Source organism: Falco cherrug, chromosome 4 (assembly GCF_023634085.1).
Source record: "Falco cherrug isolate bFalChe1 chromosome 4, bFalChe1.pri, whole genome shotgun sequence".
NCBI classification, from domain to species: Eukaryota; Metazoa; Chordata; class Aves; order Falconiformes; family Falconidae; genus Falco; species Falco cherrug.
Window position 1 is genome coordinate 80,097,082 of NC_073700.1, and position 21,518 is coordinate 80,118,599.

The 21,518-nt window shown below is 35.0% G+C and overlaps 1 protein-coding gene across 1 annotated transcript in view; it reads left to right on the forward strand.

Annotated features, from left to right (window-relative positions):
• The window catches only part of PHF14 (PHD finger protein 14), a 173,923-nt gene that overhangs the window by 46,535 nt on the left and 105,870 nt on the right, over positions 1 to 21,518 (forward strand). The window contains exons 9-14 of the mRNA XM_055706704.1: positions 643 to 913; positions 1,469 to 1,575; positions 3,076 to 3,171; positions 4,731 to 4,834; positions 6,237 to 6,368; positions 15,288 to 15,456. Coding sequence (XP_055562679.1) covers positions 643 to 913; positions 1,469 to 1,575; positions 3,076 to 3,171; positions 4,731 to 4,834; positions 6,237 to 6,368; positions 15,288 to 15,456 — 879 coding nt within the window. The remainder of the gene's footprint in view (positions 1 to 642; positions 914 to 1,468; positions 1,576 to 3,075; positions 3,172 to 4,730; positions 4,835 to 6,236; positions 6,369 to 15,287; positions 15,457 to 21,518) is intronic.

Sequence of the window (21,518 nt, forward strand, 5' to 3'; positions counted from 1 at the left end):
AACTTGATCTTCTGGTGTAGAGCTCCCAGATGGTCACAAATATACAGATGTCATCAACAATACATATTGTGAGCTTCTCTTGGCTACTTCACTTCTGTTTGGGTTGTGGGTTTGGCACATAATCAGCTAGTTTAACATCTATAAAGAGATACGGAGTTAAGAAAGGAGTTCCTACGAAAGGATGTCAAATAATGCAAAAATGCTTTTCATCAATTTTTATTGCTCTCATAGATACCAATTAAAGTGTATCTAAATGTATTGTTGATAGGTCAGCCAAGGCTTTTCCCAGTAGTGAGTTTTCACAGTCCCATCAAATCATCATTAGTAGAAGGGGCTGTCTGAAAGCCAGCAGTCATTTGTGTTACTTTCATTGGCAGGGAAACCTCATCAAGAATCCTGTGCATAGCTCCAAAACCCAGTGAAAGGATAATATTATTTGGGTATGTGTTTTGAGGTAAAATGAAATGTCTGTATCAGTAGCAGTTTCTGGAGTTGTAGAGTTCCGGAATGAAAATAGCATTGATTAGATCATGTGGTTTTTAAAATGAAAATAAAATGCTGGTATGTTCCAAAAGGATGTAACTCAATACCAATCATGAAATGTTTCCTCGTGTTTTTAATATATGGAATTCTTTGTTGCAGGCTCGAATCAATGCCAGGCTGCAGCAGTACCGTGCCAAGGCGGAGCTGGCCCGCACCACCAGGCCTCAGGCCTGGGTTCCCAGGGAGAAGCTGCCACGACCACTTACTAGCAGTGCCTCAGCCATACGTAAGCTTATGCGCAAAGCCGAATTAATGGGAATTAGTACAGACATTTTTCCGGTGGATACTTCAGATACTAGTTCCAGTGTTGATGGAAGAAGAAAACATAAACAACCAGCTCTCACTGCTGATTTTGTGAATTACTATCTTGGTAAGGATGAAAACTGCGTATTTTTCTCAACGAAGAATCATAACTTTGCTGTATTTGTACTGTGCTAATTCATTGGCTTGTTTATTTTACTTGTATTTCATTGTTATTAATAGATAAATATGAGTGATGGCTTCATTTTAGGTCAGGTATATTATTGCTTGGTATCTCTGTTTACACAGAAAGTTAGTTACATGTTAGAAAAGAAGAAAATCTGTCCAATATAAACAGGAGGCTTAACTTTGCTAAGAAGGGAGTGGAAGTTTAGGTACCTTTTTGGTATCAGGTTTTTTTCTTATGTTTTCCTCCATTTCTATGTGGAATTGTGTGACTTTGGGACTGTTTGCCAGTGGCTGATCAAAGCTCACCATTTAAATAACTACTATTTGTGCAGCAAAATGTAAATGTCTTGACTGTTCATTCTACTTAGTCTGTGTAATCAACCTACAGGCTGTAGTTTTGTTGTTGTTTTGTTGTTTATTGCTTCTGTTTTTTTCAGTGCATAAAACTTGAGAATATATCCAAGGATTGGAAATAATGCAGTTTTCTTTTAAATAGAGAGAAATATGCGCATGATTCAAATCCAGGAGAATATGGCTGAACAGAAGAATATCAAGGATAAATTAGAAAATGAGCAAGAAAAGCTTCATGTGGAGTATAATAAGGTGAAGAAAAAGGGATAATAAGCTGTTGAACTGTTTTAATATTGCTACTGTTAACCTCGATGGCTTTTTTCTTTCCAAACAAAATGACTTGGAAAGAAAGTCACAAACTATTCTTTCTTTAAAAGTAACATTTTAAAAATACATTTCTTCTTTTAAAAATATTCTATGGTCTGCAGCCCCCCACACAAATAGAATTTACATCTAAAGTGTCATATGTTGGCTAGGCACAAGTTCTTTAACTGACCTCACCACAAGCTGCAGTAACAAATTGCACATGAACAGACAGGTCCCTCATGAACGAACTGTGTCTTAAGGCCCTTCTGGTTTTCATTCTTTATATGCATTTAATTTGAGACTTTGAGACAACAGATTTTGTCACCACACCAATCACCCCTTATTTTGCTTTGCTTTGCTTGTGTGTAGTTCTAGGTTCTTTTTAGACTTGCTTGGTTCTCTGGAACCCTACTTGATAATTGGGAATGTAGGGTTGTCAGGAGTGTTGACAAGACTTTTTATTTATGTTAATTCCAACTCCACTTGTGTTCATCCTAGATTTAATGATTTGGCTAATTTTTCAGGCTGAAATAGTGAGTATTCACACATCCATAGTGTCCCTTGCTGGTTTTGTTTGAGCTTAGGGAATTTGAGGCCCACAAATGATGGCATTGTTCCCCCAAATGCTTAATTTTTTTTTTTTATTAACTCGTTGTCATGGTTAAAAAATAATTTTAATTCCATTTTGATTCCATTTTTACTAAATATTATTTATTTTTATTTTTAAATATTTTAAAATGCAACATAGGAATTCTGTATTTTTTGTGATGGATGACATGCTGCAATTATTGCTGAATTCAGCAACCTGTCATGTTGTTGTTAGTGGTGACAGAAAATAGGGTTGCTACTAATTCTGGGGGTGTGTTGAGAACACATGGAAATGAAGCAACAGGTCCTTGTGAACTGCCCAAACATGGTACAGGAGAAGGAGATTTGACTTTTAACCAAATTAATAGGTTGTATAAGCTGGTGTTAACCAGCAGTTCTTCTAGGAGAATAAAACCTTTTTTTCTGTGTACCTTCTTTAACAAATTGTATCTCTTTCTATGAGAGTGATTGAGTAAGTGTTCTTAGGTATTGCAATATAGAGCTTTAATTCATTTATATGGTTACTTGTTACAATCTTACTGCTTAAGTAACACAAGGATAACACGAGGAAGATGTTGCTGTATTTTATTTTCCTTTCTAATTAACTGCATGAAACCTTATTTTCAATCTGAAACACCTCAGATCTTTACAAAACAGGTGGCTGCCCATGTTTTCATCAGGTCTGTTAAACTGTGATTGCACTTGTCTCAGCTATACTGACATGAGTTCCGTTGTTTTTTTTTAATCCCACAATAAATAACATAGTCTAGATAGGTAAGAGGTTGAATGAATTTTATTAAATAAATGGATTTTCATTCCTGGCCTTATTTTTTTTCTTTTTCTTTCTTACTTTTTCAGCTTTGTGAGTCCTTGGAAGAGCTACAAAATATGAATGGAAAACTGCGAAGTGAAGGGCAAGGCATTTGGACTCTGCTGGGTAGAATCATTGGACAGGTTGGTTATTTTTTCCCCTCCAGTTCTTCATAGGCAGGCCTGGTTTTCCAATAATAGGCCTTTTTCTTTCTGTCTGTCACTTCTATGGCTGAATAAATTGATTTGATCAGACCCAGGCTTTACTCTGGGGATGTTTCCTGGTTGAAATACCTAGATTTCTGCAAACCACCTACTGGGAACCTGTAACTTTAATTTTGTTGTTGTAAAAGTGATCTTGTTTGCAGAATTCTTTCATTTGATATAACTGATTGACCTGTCATTTGTGATGAACCTTAACGTGAAGCATGAGTTAATCCCACCATTTTTGTCTCCGCATTTTTTTTTAGTTACTGTAGGCTTCAAATGATATGGTGACTCTTTGTGGCTTTTCTAAGGTATAAACCTTTAAAACTGCAGTATGTATGGGATGGCTTTTAACTGGACAGAGCAGAATATTTTGGTCAAATGAATAAAAATATCTAGGAGAGGAGAAGATTTGGATTACTTCCTGTTGCCAGCAATTATCTTTGTTCTCAGTGAAACACACAGGGAAAAGAGAAGTGTAGAGTCTTGTAGTTTCTGATATATTTTTTTATGTCAAACATATTAAATGGCAGTGGACATCTTAGATGTCAGAGCGATATTGAAATGAATTCCAATGGTGATTTTAAGGAAGATTGAAGAAACTGTTCATTGTGAAATGCAGACATAAAATTAGGTCACAATTTTGCCAGGCACTTTCATACTGCTGAGTTAGCTGTTCAGAAAATGAAACTTACCCTTTCTTTATGCAGTAGTGGTTCTTAAAGTATGCTAGCTTTTTCCAGTTCTGTTTGTCTGCCTATCTTTTCAACTTGTGAAGAAGTATTCTTACATAAGTTAGCTCTTGAATGAATGATATTTTTTTCCCTCCTTTTTAAGATGTCTTTTAGTAAGTATTCACAAATATATTTCCTGGTGCAAATGTTACTAAATTAGAAAGAAAAGAAGCAATAAAAGTTGAGTAGAATACATTTACACAGCTTGCATGACATTTTTTTTCCAGTTGGTTGAACAGATGCAGGCCCACGGGGCTGCTGAGAAATGACTTTGATAGATGGTTGCTGTCTGAGAAGCTAGCATGCTGCAGATTAGTAGAAACCCAAAGAGAATCTTGTCTGCTTTGTGGAGGGCTTGGTCCAATAAGATAATTTTTCTAATTAACCTATCGAGCACCAGTGTAGCCAGAATGTGGGGGAAAAGAAACTGCCTTAGATTCTTCTGTCAGTTTTGTGAATTTGCCTTTGCTTGTTTCAGCTGCCTAGACAAATGCATTCTTGTATTTGAAGCTTGAAGAAAAAATGTAAAAGCTTGTATTTAAATGTGGTTTCTATTTATTAAAATTAAAAAAAGAGTATATTATTTTGTTTTACAAAATCATACTGGGATAAACTTCAGTAGTTGGTCATGCCTGTAAAATAGCTAGCCAAGTAATTTCCCACTCATAATTTGAGTCTTGTTCTTCATGCACTGAGATTGGAGTGGTATTCTTTATAAAAGTCTCAAGACTCATGTGTACTGCATTTGTTCAAATCCAATAGAAATTGAACATACCAGCAATTTTACGTGCTCCTAAGGAAAGGAAACCAAGTAAAAAGGAAGGAGGAACACAAAAGACATCTACACTTCCAGCTATACTTTATAGGCAAGTAATGAAGTCTTGACAGAATAGATACAATATATAGTAAGTTACAGTTTCACAAAAGTGTTAAGAGAAAATTGTTTGCTTTAGTTTTGATTAACAAAATACTTGTGTAGTCAATTCGTCATCTTAGCACCTGTCACTAAGGGCTGGGTATTTTTGCTAATTTGAAGGCAGTGGTTTAAGGATAAAGGTGACTCTATGGTTGAAATAGAAGGGTCCTTTGTTTCTGTAATGTGAAAGTTTTTAACTGACCACCTTGTCTTTTGAATGCAATTATCTGTGTTCATGGTTTTGCAAACAGTGCTGCTGCTCTTTAGTCACAGTGGCTGGGTGCATAAAAGACTTCTCATGTAAGAATTTTTACTTTGAGCTGATGGGTTGTCAAATGCTTTGGGATATCTTGTGTTTTAAATATCCCTACTTCTATTTCTATCAGTTCCCAATAAAATAAAATGTATTCCACCTTTTGCCTCTTGTATAAGTTGTGAAGCTACTGACCGGGTTTTAACTAAGCTTAATAGTGGAACATATACTACGGTCCCAGAGTATGACTGTGCAAATTACACAGACAGTCTTGGATCTTTTTTTCTTGCCACCAGCTGAGAAGTGGCATGGTCTGTTGCTTATCTACCGAATAGAAGCCAGGCCTCCAGCTATAGCAAGTGGGCAGTATCTTGTCCAGCTAGCAAGCTAAATGAAGAAGTTTCGTTACATAAGTGAAAGTTAATTCTAGTGGTGTGAGGGGTGGAAAGCTCGAGCACACGGCGATGGGTTGAGGATTTGGCAATTTGCAAGTATACACGAACAAATTATAGGATTAATGCTTTTTACTAGTTCTGTTTCATTCAAACCCAGTAATTTAATTCCTCCCGTTTTATAATGGAATCAATGGACATCTGATCTTTTTGAAATGACTAAAATTTCAATTCCAGTAAAAAAATAGTAATAAAACAGACATTTAATTTCTTATGAGTTGATACCTTGCCCAATGTAATAGCAGCACAGACTTATTTCAAGGAGCTTGCATTATTAAAGTAAGCATATGATTGTTAAGACTGATGATAGCAGCATAATTTTCTATTTAAGCATTTGGATGGCACACATGGTGTTTTTCCTATTTGCCACTGGTAAATTTTGTTGAAGTATCAAGTGATTACTTAATGCTTAGAAGTTCTCAAAATACTAGGTTGAAAGCCATTTTATTTTTAAGTTAACTATATTAGGTGTCTTTTATGCTGTACTGTATACAAGTAAAAACTCCTTAAAAATAATTATGCATTTAAATGATGCATTCAAATTGAAGTTGCCACATGTTGGTATTGAAACTGGGAAATGTGCTGGGATGTGTCATTTATTATTTATAATTGTAATTATAATGCTTTTTTGCTACCCACATTAAAAGTTGTGGAATTTGCAAGAAGAACCATGATCAACATCTACTGCTACTGTGTGATACATGTAAACTCCATTATCATCTTGGTTGTCTGGATCCACCTCTTACAAGGATGCCGAGGAAGACCAAAAACAGTTACTGGTAAGAATGCTGTTGATGTGTTGTCTTGTGCTATCCCTGTACTTAAAGTACAACATAAACATGAATAGACTTGCACATTCTCAGTGTTTCAGAAATTGTTATAACACAATCTGAACTGAGTCATTTTATTTCCAGGTTATTACTAGTGATATTTCACAGTTAAAAAAAGAGTTGTGAAGATTTTCTCATTATTAGCCACTGTGTAGAAATAGATTATAGCTTTAATTTTCTTATCTTTTGAGTTCATTTGTGATTATTAATGCTGCTAGATAATAGGCTGCCTTCAGGAAATGGAAAGCTTGGTCTTTTCTTTCTCATAGGGCCTAGTTGTGCAACTCTGTGTCCACATTTTTAGGAAAATACTTGTAAATACTTCAAAATAAACTTGTAAGTAGTAGGTCAGTTTTTCGTGATACAGGAAGTCAGTTGGGTTTACTTCTGTCTTATTACTCAAATCTGCAATGGCAGAAGCATATGCATTACTGTATTAATTGCAGTTACATTTCCAAGGATTAAAAGTCTTTTTGTGCCAGTGGAATAAAACAAAAGCTAAGTGGAACAATGAAGAACTGATAATGTGGTAAAGGTGCTGATTTCCAAACTGTCATAAAATGAGTGTGTCACTGTGTTGTGTTAAAATTCTGCATGTTTCCAAACTGCTCTGAACTATGTTAGAAGCAGTTATTCAGAAGCAGGTTTCATTGCACAAGAGGTTAGTGTATAGCACCTCCAGGAATCATTATCCCCTTGTCTGAACATTAACTTACCAAATCAGAATAGTATAAAGCTTTTTTTATCTGAGAAATCTTGGTTTCTATTTTTATTCATATGTCTCTTAATATTTTTTTATTATTTTTTAACAAATTCCATAAAACATTTAGTTAGGTCATCTTTTTGGGTAGTTTTGATGTTTGTGAGAAGAGCACGATGGCCAGTATGAAATGAGATGTCTCTGTTTTTTAGTATCTTAAAATGACAAAACCTGGATTTACCCAAGTAAATTCAGTTAGTAGAGATTTCCTTTAAAAGCTGAAAATCTCAGAAAGGTTTTTCACCATCACTAATATTTTTCTGAACTTAATTTTGCTTTAATTATTTAATGTAGTCCATAATGTTTGGCTTTTCATTATTTCAAAGGCATTCTGAGCTCTTTGGTCAAATTTATGAAGTAATGATGTTACATGGAAGCATTTTTTTTTTTTTTTTTAATTTTTTGGTAGCTTCTGCATTTGCACAGGAGGATCTTGATTTTTGTTCTGCTTTTAAAACAAGTTGAAAAGGCTCACTAAAGCCATCCATCCAAAAGTTGTAAGACTACAGTTCTCAGCGGGTGTTAAAGGCAGAATACGTCAGGTTAGGTGGTAAAACACTTTCATTGCAAAGCTGTAACTTATCTTTGTTGAGAATTTAATGCTTCAATTATATCTCAGATCACATGCTTAGCTTTTACTTCTGATTATCTAAGGCATATTCTGGAGTGTAAGATTATAGCAGACAAATTGAGCTGTATTGATTGCATTCTTTTCATCATTGAACGTGCCTTTATGTATTCTTTTGGGATCAGTACAGAGCATATAGAATGGACTCTCAATCCAAGTTAGAGTTCTGTGGGTTTCCCCCCTTCCTCCCGCTCTTTTCATTACAATTTTAATCTTTTGATTAAGCTATGAAGAAAAGTGTATTTTATTTTTTTTTATGTGGGGCCCATGTACTCTTAAGATACTTGTATAGGATATAGTGGGAATGCAAAAAGATAAAAGTTAAGAAAATGGGTAAATGGGTATAGGTGTGAAATTCCTTCAACCGTTAGGCAGGTTGAAAGACTTCAACTAAAATGGTGAAAAATGTTGATTTTAGTCCTTTTAAAATAGTAAGCAGGAAACAGTTAAAAGTAATTGTTTCTTAGTTTTTACTTTGTATTTTATTATCACTGCTAATCATTTACACATAATTGCTAACTTGAGCCTTTACAAAATGTTTGATGATTAGTCATACACTTTATCAACATACATTTATTTAAATATTGGGTGGGTAGTTTAGCATGAGTTTATTCCATATGTTTCATATTTTATGCTGTGTTTGAGGATGCCAAATGATTCAGCTTATGTGTGTGATGCTATGTAGTTAATAGTTACAGTTTTTCTCCATTTCATGATCAGCATTTAATATAAATTTAAATTACAGTATAGAAAAAAAGATTTTGAAATCATTTAACTAAATCCACTATTACATGTAATGGTAAGAAAAAATATATTTAATATTTAAAAGTTAATATGTTAAAGAAAGCACAAATTATAATTAGTTATCTCAGTGTTTATAAAAGGAAGTAATGATTTTAGTCTTAATGAAGTCATAGGAAGAGTTTAGACCCAGTGAGCACTCATGTCTCACAGCTTATTAGAAACTGGTTTCTAGCACTTTACAATAAGAATTCCCCTCATTCAGAGGCCTGACAGTTTTCTCCAAAGTAACATTTATACATCTTGAATATTATAGAAAGAAATTGTTTGTAACATAGCAATTTAAAAGCTTGTTCTCATTTCAAATGGATTTATTTCTAGGGGAAGGGCATAATAACTATTTTAATAAAACATGAAAGCATTGATTACTATCTGTTTTACTGTGGTACTTTCACAGTAGACCAGCGGTTCTAATCATAAAGTATAATGCTGTGGCATATTTCTATTTAAAAAGCTGAAATTGTTCAGTTTCTTAGAAATCCTGTTGATTAAACACTAGAGTATTGTTCTGATTCACATGTTATCATAAAATTAAGTCTTGTAATTCTCTCTGACAACTTGTATGCTCTTATGCTCCTGCCCATTCTGGGTGGACTGCAAACTGTGTATTTTCCTGGTAGAGAATGATCTGAACTGATACAAAAACAGTGTACAAGTGCTGACAGACAATGCAATGAATCAAAATCAGATTGTGAAATACTGACATTTTCATTAAGAAAATAACTTGGCAGCTACCAACAGGGACTAGCTCTTTCTATTGAAATGAGATTGCTGAAAAACAGTGATAACTTCTGGTAGCATACGAAATGCTGGGGACTGAGATGAACCAAACAGGGACGAACAGTTATATTAGACTCGGGTATTTTTAATTTTGTTCTGGAAGGCCAAGTTCTTTAGTGGTAACACTGCTGTGGGGACTATTTGCCACTGTGCAGAATGAGCTGTGGAGTTCCTGACCACTAGTCCCATGGACACTCATTCAGTATCTGGACATTCATTCACATTCCTGACCCTACTCATTCAGTACTGGTCCAGCATGTTTTGATTCTTTTTTTCATCCTGAGTCATTGGGTAAAGATGTAAAATTATTAATTTATGTAAGTGTAAGTGCAATATAATATTGCATATAACATACACATTTTAATATATTTGTCACTTGTCCTAACTGAAGGATGTTTGGGTCATTACAGATGGCAAATTTTCAGTACCTTTGGTGTCTGAAAGATGCTCGTTGAAAATCTTTAACAAACTATTTTTGGTTTATACGTACTGTCTTTTATCTCCAGAATAAGAACAGTCCTCTTTCCCCCCGCCCCCCTCCCCCCCCCCCCTTCCAGTACACCATTCTACATGTGTGATTAATTCAAATTACCAGAGCATTGGTGTCTTAAAGTTATAGGTCCGTGTTTCTCAAGTTCAAAGTGGTTTAATTATTTGTAAATATTGCAATAAGTGATTTATCACAGAATACGTCTACAAGACCTGTTTCCTCTTAAATAAAAGCAAGCCAAACTCTTAAGTAATAACTGTATAGTTTTTCTTTTTAAACACTGAGGACAGAGCGGTTTTCTGGAAGCACTGTAGTAGTGTTCACTCAGCACAGAAGATGTAAATCTACTCTTTTCACAGTAAGCTCTGTGTGCAGAGGGTGCTGGTTTCTTCGATCCTTCCAGCATAATGCCCAGTTGTGATTATGAAAACTGTCTTGTTCAGACAGAGTCCTTTGTATTTTCATCACGCAAGCCACTCTGAAACTATGTACCATAACACAGTTAAGGCAGTCTAATTCATGTGATAATTGAAAAAAACATCAATTTTTTCCTAATTTTTGTGGTCTTACTTTTTCAATAAAATAGTTTCATGTTTTTATCTGGTTTTCTGTCTCATATAGCAAAGACGTTGTTGGCTTTGTTATTTAAATTGCAAAACCAAAAGCAGAATCATGTTAAGTTTACCAGTGTGTTGGCTTTGAGGCCTGTTTGTGAGATCTTTAACTTGGTGGCTTTCATTTATAAAAGAATGGTGTTCAGTGTTTCTTCAGCTTTTCTTATCATCATCTCACAAGTGTCCATGTGCCAGGCACATCAGTTCAGTGCATTTAGATTTTTTTTTAAGTGTAAAGCTGCGGCATAAGGAAGCATCATAATGTCATAATTTCTACTATTTTTTTTAAAGTAACAGGGTTTTCTCTTTGCAGTTCTCATTGCTGCTTTACCAAGAAAACAGCCCATGTCCAAACTATCCCTCCCCTCCTTGTTTTCTCAGTGATTCAGATGTTCACTTTTTCACTTCGTAAATTAATGTAAATTAAATTAAATGGCTCATGGCATCAGTTTCTAAAACTTCATGAACAGAAACCCCTCTTTGGTCTTTGAGTCTTACTAAAGCCCTGAAGTAAAGCCCCGTTATAGGTTCACATGTTTCTTGAAGCTGCCCATGCTCAAAAATATATTCACCACCAGGTAATGCAGAGACACGCATGATGCAGTTACACAAAGCCAGTGTTTCAGTATTAGCCTAGACCATTCATAATTTTTGAAAATTAATAATGTGTGTTCCTTTTCATTTGATGTTCTTGTCTTTTGCTAGTGATTTGAGAAGATCCATTTACTTTGTGAGATGGGAAGGGATCCCTGATGTCATTGATTCTTGTACCAAGTCAGATTGAAAACACCACAAAACGGTGCAGCTTCTGTTCTTCTGTAGGTTTTTAGCACTTAATCAGAGACTTTCTGTATACTGAAAGGTTTCAGGTCATCACTGAGATTTCTTGATGGATCAAACATTGCCAGTAATTTTTAGCAGTAGGCGTATTATTGCCTACTAGTGATTTTCTCTGTCTAGATCAGGCAAGTCCAGACTAAAAGCAAAACAAAACCTGTGTACAGAAGTTGAATCTTTGGCACCATTTCTCTTGTTAATTTGTTTGTTCTGTGTGGCAATACTTGCTAATTTGAGGGTAGTCAAAGACTGTTGGAATAGTTGGAAAGGTGACCTGTAGTGGTAGGTTGTCTATTCACTGATTGTACTTGAAGAAGTGAAAATAAATGAGCATGACTTCAGTGTAGCCAAAAGGAAGGGCAGCCATTTAGCTGCTTTCTATGAATATATTTGGAATAAACAGCAGAATGGGAAAAGAGTTCTTTAAAATTCAAGAACCACTGTAAGAAGAGCTCAAAGTTAGGCGACTGTTTCCAAGTCAGAGGAGTTTGTGTCTTTAAAAGCTTTTCTGCGGGCCCCATGGAAGCTAAGAACCAAACTACTTTATAGTTGAAACTTGCCTGCTATATAATAGGGTAGAGAAGATGTGGTTGCCTGTGATAGTAGAGGCTATTCCAGTAAGTCAAGAGGTTGCTTATAAGTACATGTTTCTAACTTCACTTTTTCCCCCTCATCTTTTGGTGTATTTATGAAGTTTTGTTTTGCGATTCACACACACACCTACACACCACCCATACTATGGTTTTGCAGCTTACTTTTTGTCTATCGTGCTCTTTTCTCATTTTGATTGCTGTGAGACTTGCATCACCTGTTTCAGAGCAAGCTTGGTCATAAAAGTGGAGTTTCAGGAACTTGCATGCAGTACCTCATCTGTTGGTGGAGGTGTTTCGTGTCTTTCTCACTAACATCAAAGTTTAAATACTTCATTGATTTATATTTAAATAGGGCCCTAATAAAACTACAGTACTTTACTGATCTACATAGTTATTTTCTGTACAACTGTCTGAACTTATGTAGCAGAAAAACAGTATCTTTCCCTTTTAAAATCACAGAGCTAAAGAACGGGAATGATTTAAATCAGGTGCAGCGTCATAGATCTGCAAGACCTGGGTTCCCAACTCCAAATACTACTGTAAAATCATACTACTATTTTTTTGTCTTATACAAACTTCAGGTTTTTAATGCAGCTCTTCAGTTGTCAAATGCTTATTTTTTTTAAATTTATACATAGTACTTATTTTTACCATAATAACAGGGAAGATAATCTTTTTGAAAAAAATGCTCATCACAATATTTTTGAACACTTTCATAGCTATTGTTTACATCTGCATAAGCAGATCTTACTAAGTGCTTTCATTTGTGTTTTCCATTACATAAATTAATGGCGTGACTGGTGCTGCACTATTATGGAGGGCTGTGCTCTCTGATGCTTACCAAACAGGAAATCTCCTTAGAGATTTGAGTTGGAGAACTTGAAGAAAATGTATCGTATAAAAGTAAAGAACACCAAGTAACCTTTAGCTAAGCAGACACATAAAATTTTGAGGGAATGCTGTTATCTCTGAAGCTTCTCTCTGCTGTTACATCATTGGAAATACTTTCTCCATAAAATCTTACAATAATATTAGTTTGGTCTGTGAGCCTTAGTTTATTTATGTAAGTGCATGTGTATACATACTTGGGTGTGTATATGCACATACATTTATGTAAACATAGAACTTTAGCCTGGAGAAGAGAAGACTCAGAGAGGATCTTAGCAATGTACACAAGTATCTTAAGAGTGAGTGTCAAAGGCGGGGGGGGGGGGGGGGGGGGGGGGCGGGTAGGGCAGGCTCTTTTCAGTAGTGACAGATAACAGGACAAGGGGCAACAGGCACAAACTGCAACATGAGAAGTTCTGTCTGAGTATGAGGAAGAACTTCTTTACTTTGAAGGTGACCGAGCACTGGAATAGGCTGCCCAGAGAGGTTGTGGAGTCTCCTTTTCTGGAGACATTCAGAACCTGCCTGGATGTGATCTTGTGCAACCTGCTCTAGAAGAACCTGCTTTGGCAGGGGGTTGGACGAGATGGTCTCCAGAGGTCCCTTCCAACCCTGACCAACCTGTGATTCTGTAACTGTAAAAAGTAGCATGATGTGAAAGTTATTATACCTTCTATTTTTCTATTGGTTTTATATTCTAATGTCCTAAAGAGGTCTAGAAATGTTAACAGGTACTGTGTCTGTGGTGAACTGAGGTTTGTAAAGAGGAGGAAAAATAGAGTATGACGCACCTGTATGCTGCCCCAAAATTGTTTGCAAAGTATAAAACCAGTATAAAATTACTTTCTTGTGTTTAGGCTACTAATAAAAGTCTTCATATGAGGGAGGAGAGACACTGTTATCTTTCCTGCAATCTACCCTGTAGTACTCCTGCTTTTCTAGACCAGCAAATAGCACTAGCATGTCCTGTTACCTGTGCCTCAAGTGCTTCAGAGATAAAAAGTGATTAATCTTCATAACATTATAATGTAGCCACAATTACCTTAATTTTACATGTGGAAAAATTGAAGGAGAAAGGTGTTGACTTAGCCAAGGTTACACTGATAAATTACACAGGGCAGGATTAGGTCCCCTCTATTTTGACTTGGTAGCCACTGCTCTGTCTAGTGGACTGTCATGACTGCTGTTGTCTTTGGCTATAACTGGGAGAGGTCTGACATTATACTACTAAGATTAGTTTAAAAGAATTAGAAAACATGGAAGGTTGATGGAGTTGATACTGTGTTAGCCATTACTGAAGTTCATAGGAGAAAAACTGTTCCTGTTGAACATGTACCTTTGAAGAAATAAGCTCAGACATAACATACATAACTGACTTGTGTTTTTGTTTAGATACAGGATGGGTATGCCTTCTCGTCACAAGCATGTATTAACATTTAACTTCAAATAATTAAAGATGTATTTTGGTTTTCTCCTTAAAAAGCAAATATACTTCTTTTTAATGTGTGTATTCCTGTTAATGCCAATTAATAGCAGAACATAATGTTGATTTTTTTTTTTTTTTTAGTTAGTATTATAAATACATACATATAAAAAGAACGTGTTTAATATGAGAACAGCATTGAATTGGATTTTGAAAGGATTTATTGTTTTTTCAATTGGAAGTGTAGTGTGAGAAGGAATTTACAAAATGGCTCTTATCAGTGGGTATAATTTTTAAATTTTCATTAACATATTTTTAGTTGACATCTGCATTTATGACTTTGCATAAGATGTATATTTTCTGCGAATAAGAATGAAACTTGATGAATTCCCATCTTGTTAATTCTGTCATGAAGCCTGTTAATAGCATTACCTTAGCATCTGTTCACTTTTGAAGTTGATTGTGATTTTGTACTTTTCCAAAAAATCAATAGGTGTTTTTTTCAACTTGGTGTTCAAAGTTTGTTAACTTTCCAGCTTTCGTATCATTAATTGTCTCTTAACTGTTTTCAGATTTAAAGCCTACTGCCTTAGAAAATACATATTAAAATTAATTTTCGTAACAGATAAGTCTTCTAAATCCCTGCCACTAAAGAGTGCTCTCACCAGAATGAATTCAGCAGCTTGTCATTGTAAAGATTAAACAGCAGCAGCAGTTACAATGATGAATAGATTACAGATCAGTGGACACCATTAAAAAAGGGGGTATGGTAGGATGCAAATGGTAAAATAGGCTGCATTTTTCTTGAAGATTAAATCCTACTTTCAAAATCTTTGTTTTTAAAGTTTGAATACTATCAGGAAAAAATCCAACAGTAAGAACGCCTTGCATGTTTTTTGCTTAGTTGCTTAAAATTAGATACATTTAATGTACTTCTTTAGGTGTCCATTTGGTTTGTTGACTTCTGAATTTATTTTAAACTCAAACACTTCAATACATTTCTTTTTCTGCTTTTGTGACTGCAGTATTAAATAGAAAATCTTCCACTTTGCAGGCAGTGCTCAGAGTGTGACCAGGCAGGTAGCAGTGACATGGAGGCTGATATTGCCATGGAAACCTTGCCAGATGGTACCAAAAGATCGAGAAGGCAGATTAAGGAACCAGTGAAATTTGTTCCTCAGGATGTGCCACCAGAACCGAAGAAAATTCCAATCAGAAACACGGTAAATGATGGTTGAGTTGTTGCTATGCAGCTTCTATTCATAATAATTTTAAGATTACTTATGTTTTGGATATTCTGAATTGTGGGATTTCAGTTTGATTGATGATCTGGGTTTTTTTTATGAATTCCCATTCCTCTGGTTAATACTTTATTACTTGTGTTAAATATGTAGTTTAGCTAAAGCAAAAAGCTGGGAAACACAGTACTGAACTGAAGAGCTGTACAAGCTTTTCCTTTTGCCTGCTTCACAAAGTCCTCTGTTAATTGCAGAAAAAGCGAAAATTAAGTTTGCACTTAAACTTAGTCTTTGCAGAATTTCTTCACCTTAATAGTAAGGACACTGTTCTTGTATGCTGATTTAAATGTATTGATATGCAAATTACAGCTATAAAGTAATTAGTCACTTCCTTATGTACAGACAACTTACTGACCGACTGCACATTTTGTGGCTATCACAAGACCCTGTTATTTCAGTCTGTTTAGCTTCCTAGTATGTATGTATGTATGTATGATTTCTTAAACTTTCCTTCTGGGTAGTTTTTAGAGAAGAGTAGCAAAAGCTCTTGCTTTCTGTACTGATGAAATATATTTAGCATCTTTCTTTCGTTTGAAAGTAGAATTTCTTTATTAATCACTGTGCTCTAATCCTTAAAATTTTGCTCTCCTACTTGCTCATAAAACAAGGTTTTTCATGTGTGATATGTCACATCACCTGTAAACTGTACATAAAAGTATCAAAGGGCTTTTAGGTCCAGTTTGGGGAATGAGTAGTGTTCCCATCACCCTTTGGACATGAGTAGTAATTATATATGAATTAGTGCTTAATCTTCCAATATACTACTTAGTATTGGGACATACTTAAACCCTTTTATGTTAGACATACTTAATCTCTCATGCAGCACAACTTCATTTTCCTCTCAGAGCTTTCCAGAATTTTTATGCTTCTACTAGCAAATACCATATTTAACTCTTCTGACTATGCTTGTATGAGTAAGCAAGTATATTCCTGACCTAACCTTAAATGTTTGCTTAAATTACATTTCAGTACATTTGGACTGTTTGGGCCACAGCTTTGATTTACCTAATGGCTTCCTTTTCCTGGTCTATGACTAAGAAGAACTTTAAGAATGACTCAAGCCAAACTGATGAACGTAGCTCAAACTGTTAAGTGTCAGTAATCCAAAATTAAATTTTGTGGATAATAGAGAAGCTTTCTGTAGAAGAGAAACTGGTTTTCCTTTCTTTTTCTCATTGAGGGAAGGTTCCCTTCTTCCCTATGTGTAAGAACACATGGGTTGTTACAGCTGTGTGGGTGGGTTGAACTGACTGTTGTCAGGCTGTTCTTCACACAGAAAGAACTTACCTGCTATTCCTGTTTACTGAACCCTTTGCATCTCCCCTTTTTCTTCTTTCTCTCTCTTCCTTCTTTTTATACCTAATGTAGTGGTGTTAGGGTGTGGGGATTAATGATTATGGGACTAAAGAGAACTAAAAGTATTGCAGGAAAGACATTCATACTAATGAAAGACAGAAGAGCGATATAAGGCATTGGTAGAGAAATCTGTAGAAAGACAAGATTCATTTGTTCGGGGTCCCATGTAATAACTGCTAAGCTTCTGTGCTGAATGGAGAGAAGTCTGATTGCTCTGAAGTGTTCCCCTCACGCTGTGACACTGTGATGTGCTACACTGGTGCTACATTGGTGATTCGGCACTTCCTTTGTTAGAAAGTATATCAACACACATTGTGGTATGTAATATGTAAAATTAAATTTACTTTGAGTGGACTTAGTATGTTGACACAGTACAGCATTGCACTAGAAAAATTACTGCTACCAGTCTCAGAAAGGCTTTGTTCTTCTGCTTGAATTTTTAGGCTGTCTTTCGGTTCTCTCCAGTTCTCTGCTTTTTGACAGCATACAGATTTGTAAGATAACATCTTTGCTGCGCTGTGGTCAGGGCTTCTCTGTCAAGTTAGCTCCACTCTTCTAGCCTTGCCATAGCTGACAGGTTGTTAGTTGGTTCTTTATTTACTTATTTCCTACTGCCTTCTACTTAACTGTGGAAGAGAAGGTTCATAACCTTGATACTTGCTGGACTTCTTTCTCTGAACTAGGTTGAATTCCTTCATTTCAACTCTTTCATGATCTTGGTGCACTTAGGCTGTATACAAAATGAAGATGATAACCTCTAGAAGACTTTATAATAGATACTTTCTGGCAGTATGGGACTCCACTCACCTTTGCTATGAACACAGGAAAGTTGTTGTTAGTTTGTGTTGCTTGTTTGTTTTGGTTTGGGTTTTTTTAGGAAGAGATTACTTTTTTATTCATTAGGTCTGGGGCTGTCTGTATATTTGAGGGGGAAAAAAATTACCTTTGAAAAACTTCTCATATGAAGCCGAGTCTGACTACACAGAGAACATCTATGTGGTGCATTTCAGTGATGACCAGATACTTGTTCTGTCCTGTGTCCTCACTTCTCAAATCCTTTAAAATAGTTTAAAATAAAGAAGCAAAAATGAGTAACTTGAAAATACACTTACTTCACAGTCATCTCTTCTCAGTGTAGTTCGTGTCTCTGGGTATGTTTTATTTAATCTCGGGTTTTTTGGGAAGGAATTGGCAAGCCTGCTTGGCTAGTAGTGTGTAATCAGCCTTGCTTACAGTTACAATCAACAAGTACAATTATAAGACTGTTGAATTGTATATCTGTTGCACTTAAGGGAATTTCCATTTTTTTTGCATAAATTTATCTTGAATTGATATAATTGAAAGAAGGTTCTTTTGCCACACACCTAAAAGAGCAGAATGCATCTTGTGTACGATGAAGACTAAAAGATTCGTTTTAAGTATTCATAATTTTACCATTCTTTCTCATCCAGTCTAATTATGGATGTGCACTTAAGTCCATTTATTTATTTATTTGTTTGTTTGTTTTTGTTTTTCTTCAAGGGGCCTGAATTCATTGATGATGCGGATTTTCTTTTCCAGGAATACATTGATTTTTAATGAGAACAGTGGTGATTTTTTTTTCTACTTTAAACGTAACCTTACAATTTCCTTTTGTATTACATTATTGCAAGAAATAATAGCTAATTTTAACTTCTGCAGCCCATACTTCTTTTTCTCCTTCATTTTCTTAGTGAACTTAACAGTTCTTTTCAGGTTTTTCTCGTCTCAAGTTTCTCAGGTACTTAGCCTTACACCTGTGTTTGGATACTGTTAGCAGAGATTTAGAGTAGGATGCTTTGTATTATTTTGAATGAGGGGCCTTTTATTCATATCTTCTGTCTGCTTGTGCAAAAAGCTTGGCTCAACTAGTTACTGGCTGGGAAGAGCTGTGAGGAATATTCATTTTCCAGCTTATTGAGAGGAGGGTGAGAGTGTTTAATGAAAACTCAGGTTTTCTTCATGGTTCTGCATTGTCAAAATCTTAATTCAATCTAATCTTATGTCAGAACAGTGATGGCCAGAGACCTGTGACAACTGGAGTACATTAGTGTTCATGCCTTCTGTGTGGTATTGGAGACTCAGTTTCCTTCTGTAATTTGGTGGTGTGAGAGTAGTAAGACTGAAGCAGGTTATTCAGAGTCAGGACAGTGCTTCTCCCTTGCACAGTTTTCTACGTTAATTGTGTGTCAGGGCAGTATTTTGCATCCTAATGCTGTATAAGCTTTTTTTAAATAACCCTGTGAGTGCTTTGTAGTGTTTGCCTCTCTTAGCTTTCACATACTTCAGAGGATATTTATATCAAGAAGAGCAGCTGTTGAAAAGAAAATTGAAGGACAAAGACAAAGTCCAGCCATTTGGACTGAATTGTTTTGGAGAGAGCACCTATCATATTGTACATGAAAATGTAACTAGAGTTTACAAGAAGACCTTTCCTGATTTTAAACTTCCTGAGAAAGATGATATAAGAATATACCTAAATAAACATACCAGAATTCTACTTTGAGTCAGGGTCTATACAAATTATAAATGAGTGTAAGTAGATAAGACATTAGGCCTTTATACTTCAATCTGTTGTATAAGGACTGTTATTTGTGGGCAGAATTTAATTCATTGTTTATGCTGATACATTTCAAGCCATATATAGGAAATTTTAAACAGTTTTTGAATGAATTTCAGTGCATAACTCTTTAAACTAGCTTTACTTAAAATCTAATCTTTATAATTACAATTTCATACTTGTATGAGCTTCAAAAATCATTTTTTCTGCTGCTAGTTAATTTCAGAGAAATTAATTGCTAATGATTAGCTAACAGAAATCAGTAGCTAATCTGTGTAAACCAGATGCCTATAAACATTTATTTTTATATTTGATGGTGCTGTTAACATTTGCTTTTCAGAACTGTACATTTTTTTCACATTGGATATTTTTATTTTAAAGATTAAAAGTGTACAATAGTTTATTTGAAAATAATCTTTGAAGAGATACGAATAGTACTTTATAGCAGCAAGTTGAGGAATAAATGTTTTCATCTACTCAGCTGTGTGTGTTCAGTTTTTTAGAGCCTTAATGAGATGATCCATATTTACAAAAAACAGCTTTTAATAACAACTTCATTTGCTATCCTTGAGTAAATGAACACACAGGTTATTGTTTATTTAAGATGTTATTGCTAAAATAATTTTGTTAGTCTGGTGCCGTATTTTTGCAAAGGAAGTGTTCTTTTATCCCTTGAAAAAAAATAATTCTCTTAGGTACTTTTCAGTGAATTTCTTTACTTTAAAATTTCATGGAGTATACTTTACCTACTGTATGTACTGTCATTTGAAAGTGTAATGGAGTTTCTGTAAGAAATGTCGCATACATGCACATCATCTAAGCAGTATTGCACAGTTGGTGGGGCTAGCTGTGTGCTGCAAGAGGTGGTAGGGGATGCTTTTTCATGTAGTTCTGGCATATCCTTTGAGGTTAAATAGTGTGTGTTATTAAATACCGTCCTCCAACAAAAATGCTGTCAGATTTTGGTACTCTTAATGAGTATATTAGAGGGTGCTATCCATTTTTACGGAGAAGGAAGTATCTTCCCAGTGTTGTAAAAGTGAAAAAGGCTTTTTGTAAGGGCATTTTGGGAAGCGAATAGTTTGTTGAGGCATTTAAATAAGGCATTCAGATCATCTGTTACCAAACTTACTTTTGTTACCTAAAACCTGAAAATCTGATAGCTTTTTTCCTATAATTAGATTGTATAAAATTCACATAAAGAGATAGCGGTTTTTCTGTTGAGCAGTAAAAAGTCTGTGTTTTGGGGAAAGCATTATTAGCCAACACTATGCTGTTATTTCTTTGGAACATGGAAGAAAACAAGCTGTGCTTGAGGGGTTATAGGCTAAGTAGATTAGTTTTAAATAATAATAATAATTAAAAAATACTGGCAGGGCATCTACAAACTGTTCTTAGCACACAGAGTTGTTGTGTATACTGCTTTTGTTTTACAAATAAATATTGTTATTTAGAATAGATTATTATTTCATGCTTTTGTTTCAAATAGGAAAAGATAGCAAAGGAGTGATTATTTGTTTTTATTACCAGTATATTAAAAGATAAACAGGGTTGTTACCTTGTAATACTAAGCGTTTCCAGCAAAGTGGTTTCCAGGCATCTATTGTGTAACTTAATCATGTGATGTCATAGATAGAATTTTTGAGTAAAAGATGCCTACAGGATGAAAACAGAACAACAGTTCCAATTTGAGTGTAAGTATCAGTGCTTCATTAAAAAAGCAAATAATTTTCAAGCATTTATCTATACTTATCAGTCATAATTTTAATGAACATTGCCAATGATTGGTCATTTAAATATGACTTCTAAATAAATACCTGGATAAATTCTTCTAAATGACTTCTAAATAAGTACCTTCTACATAAGTACCTTTAAAATGATTCTAAAGCAACTAATAGCAGTGCTTTAGACATATTCAACTTAAAAGAAATTGCTGTCATCTGAACATTAATGCTCTAGAAAAAAATAATTTGGAGTTGCTCAGCTTTCTGAAACTTAAGGTTTTCATTATAAAGAACATTGTAAAATGTTCCCCCCCATCACTGAATGTAAA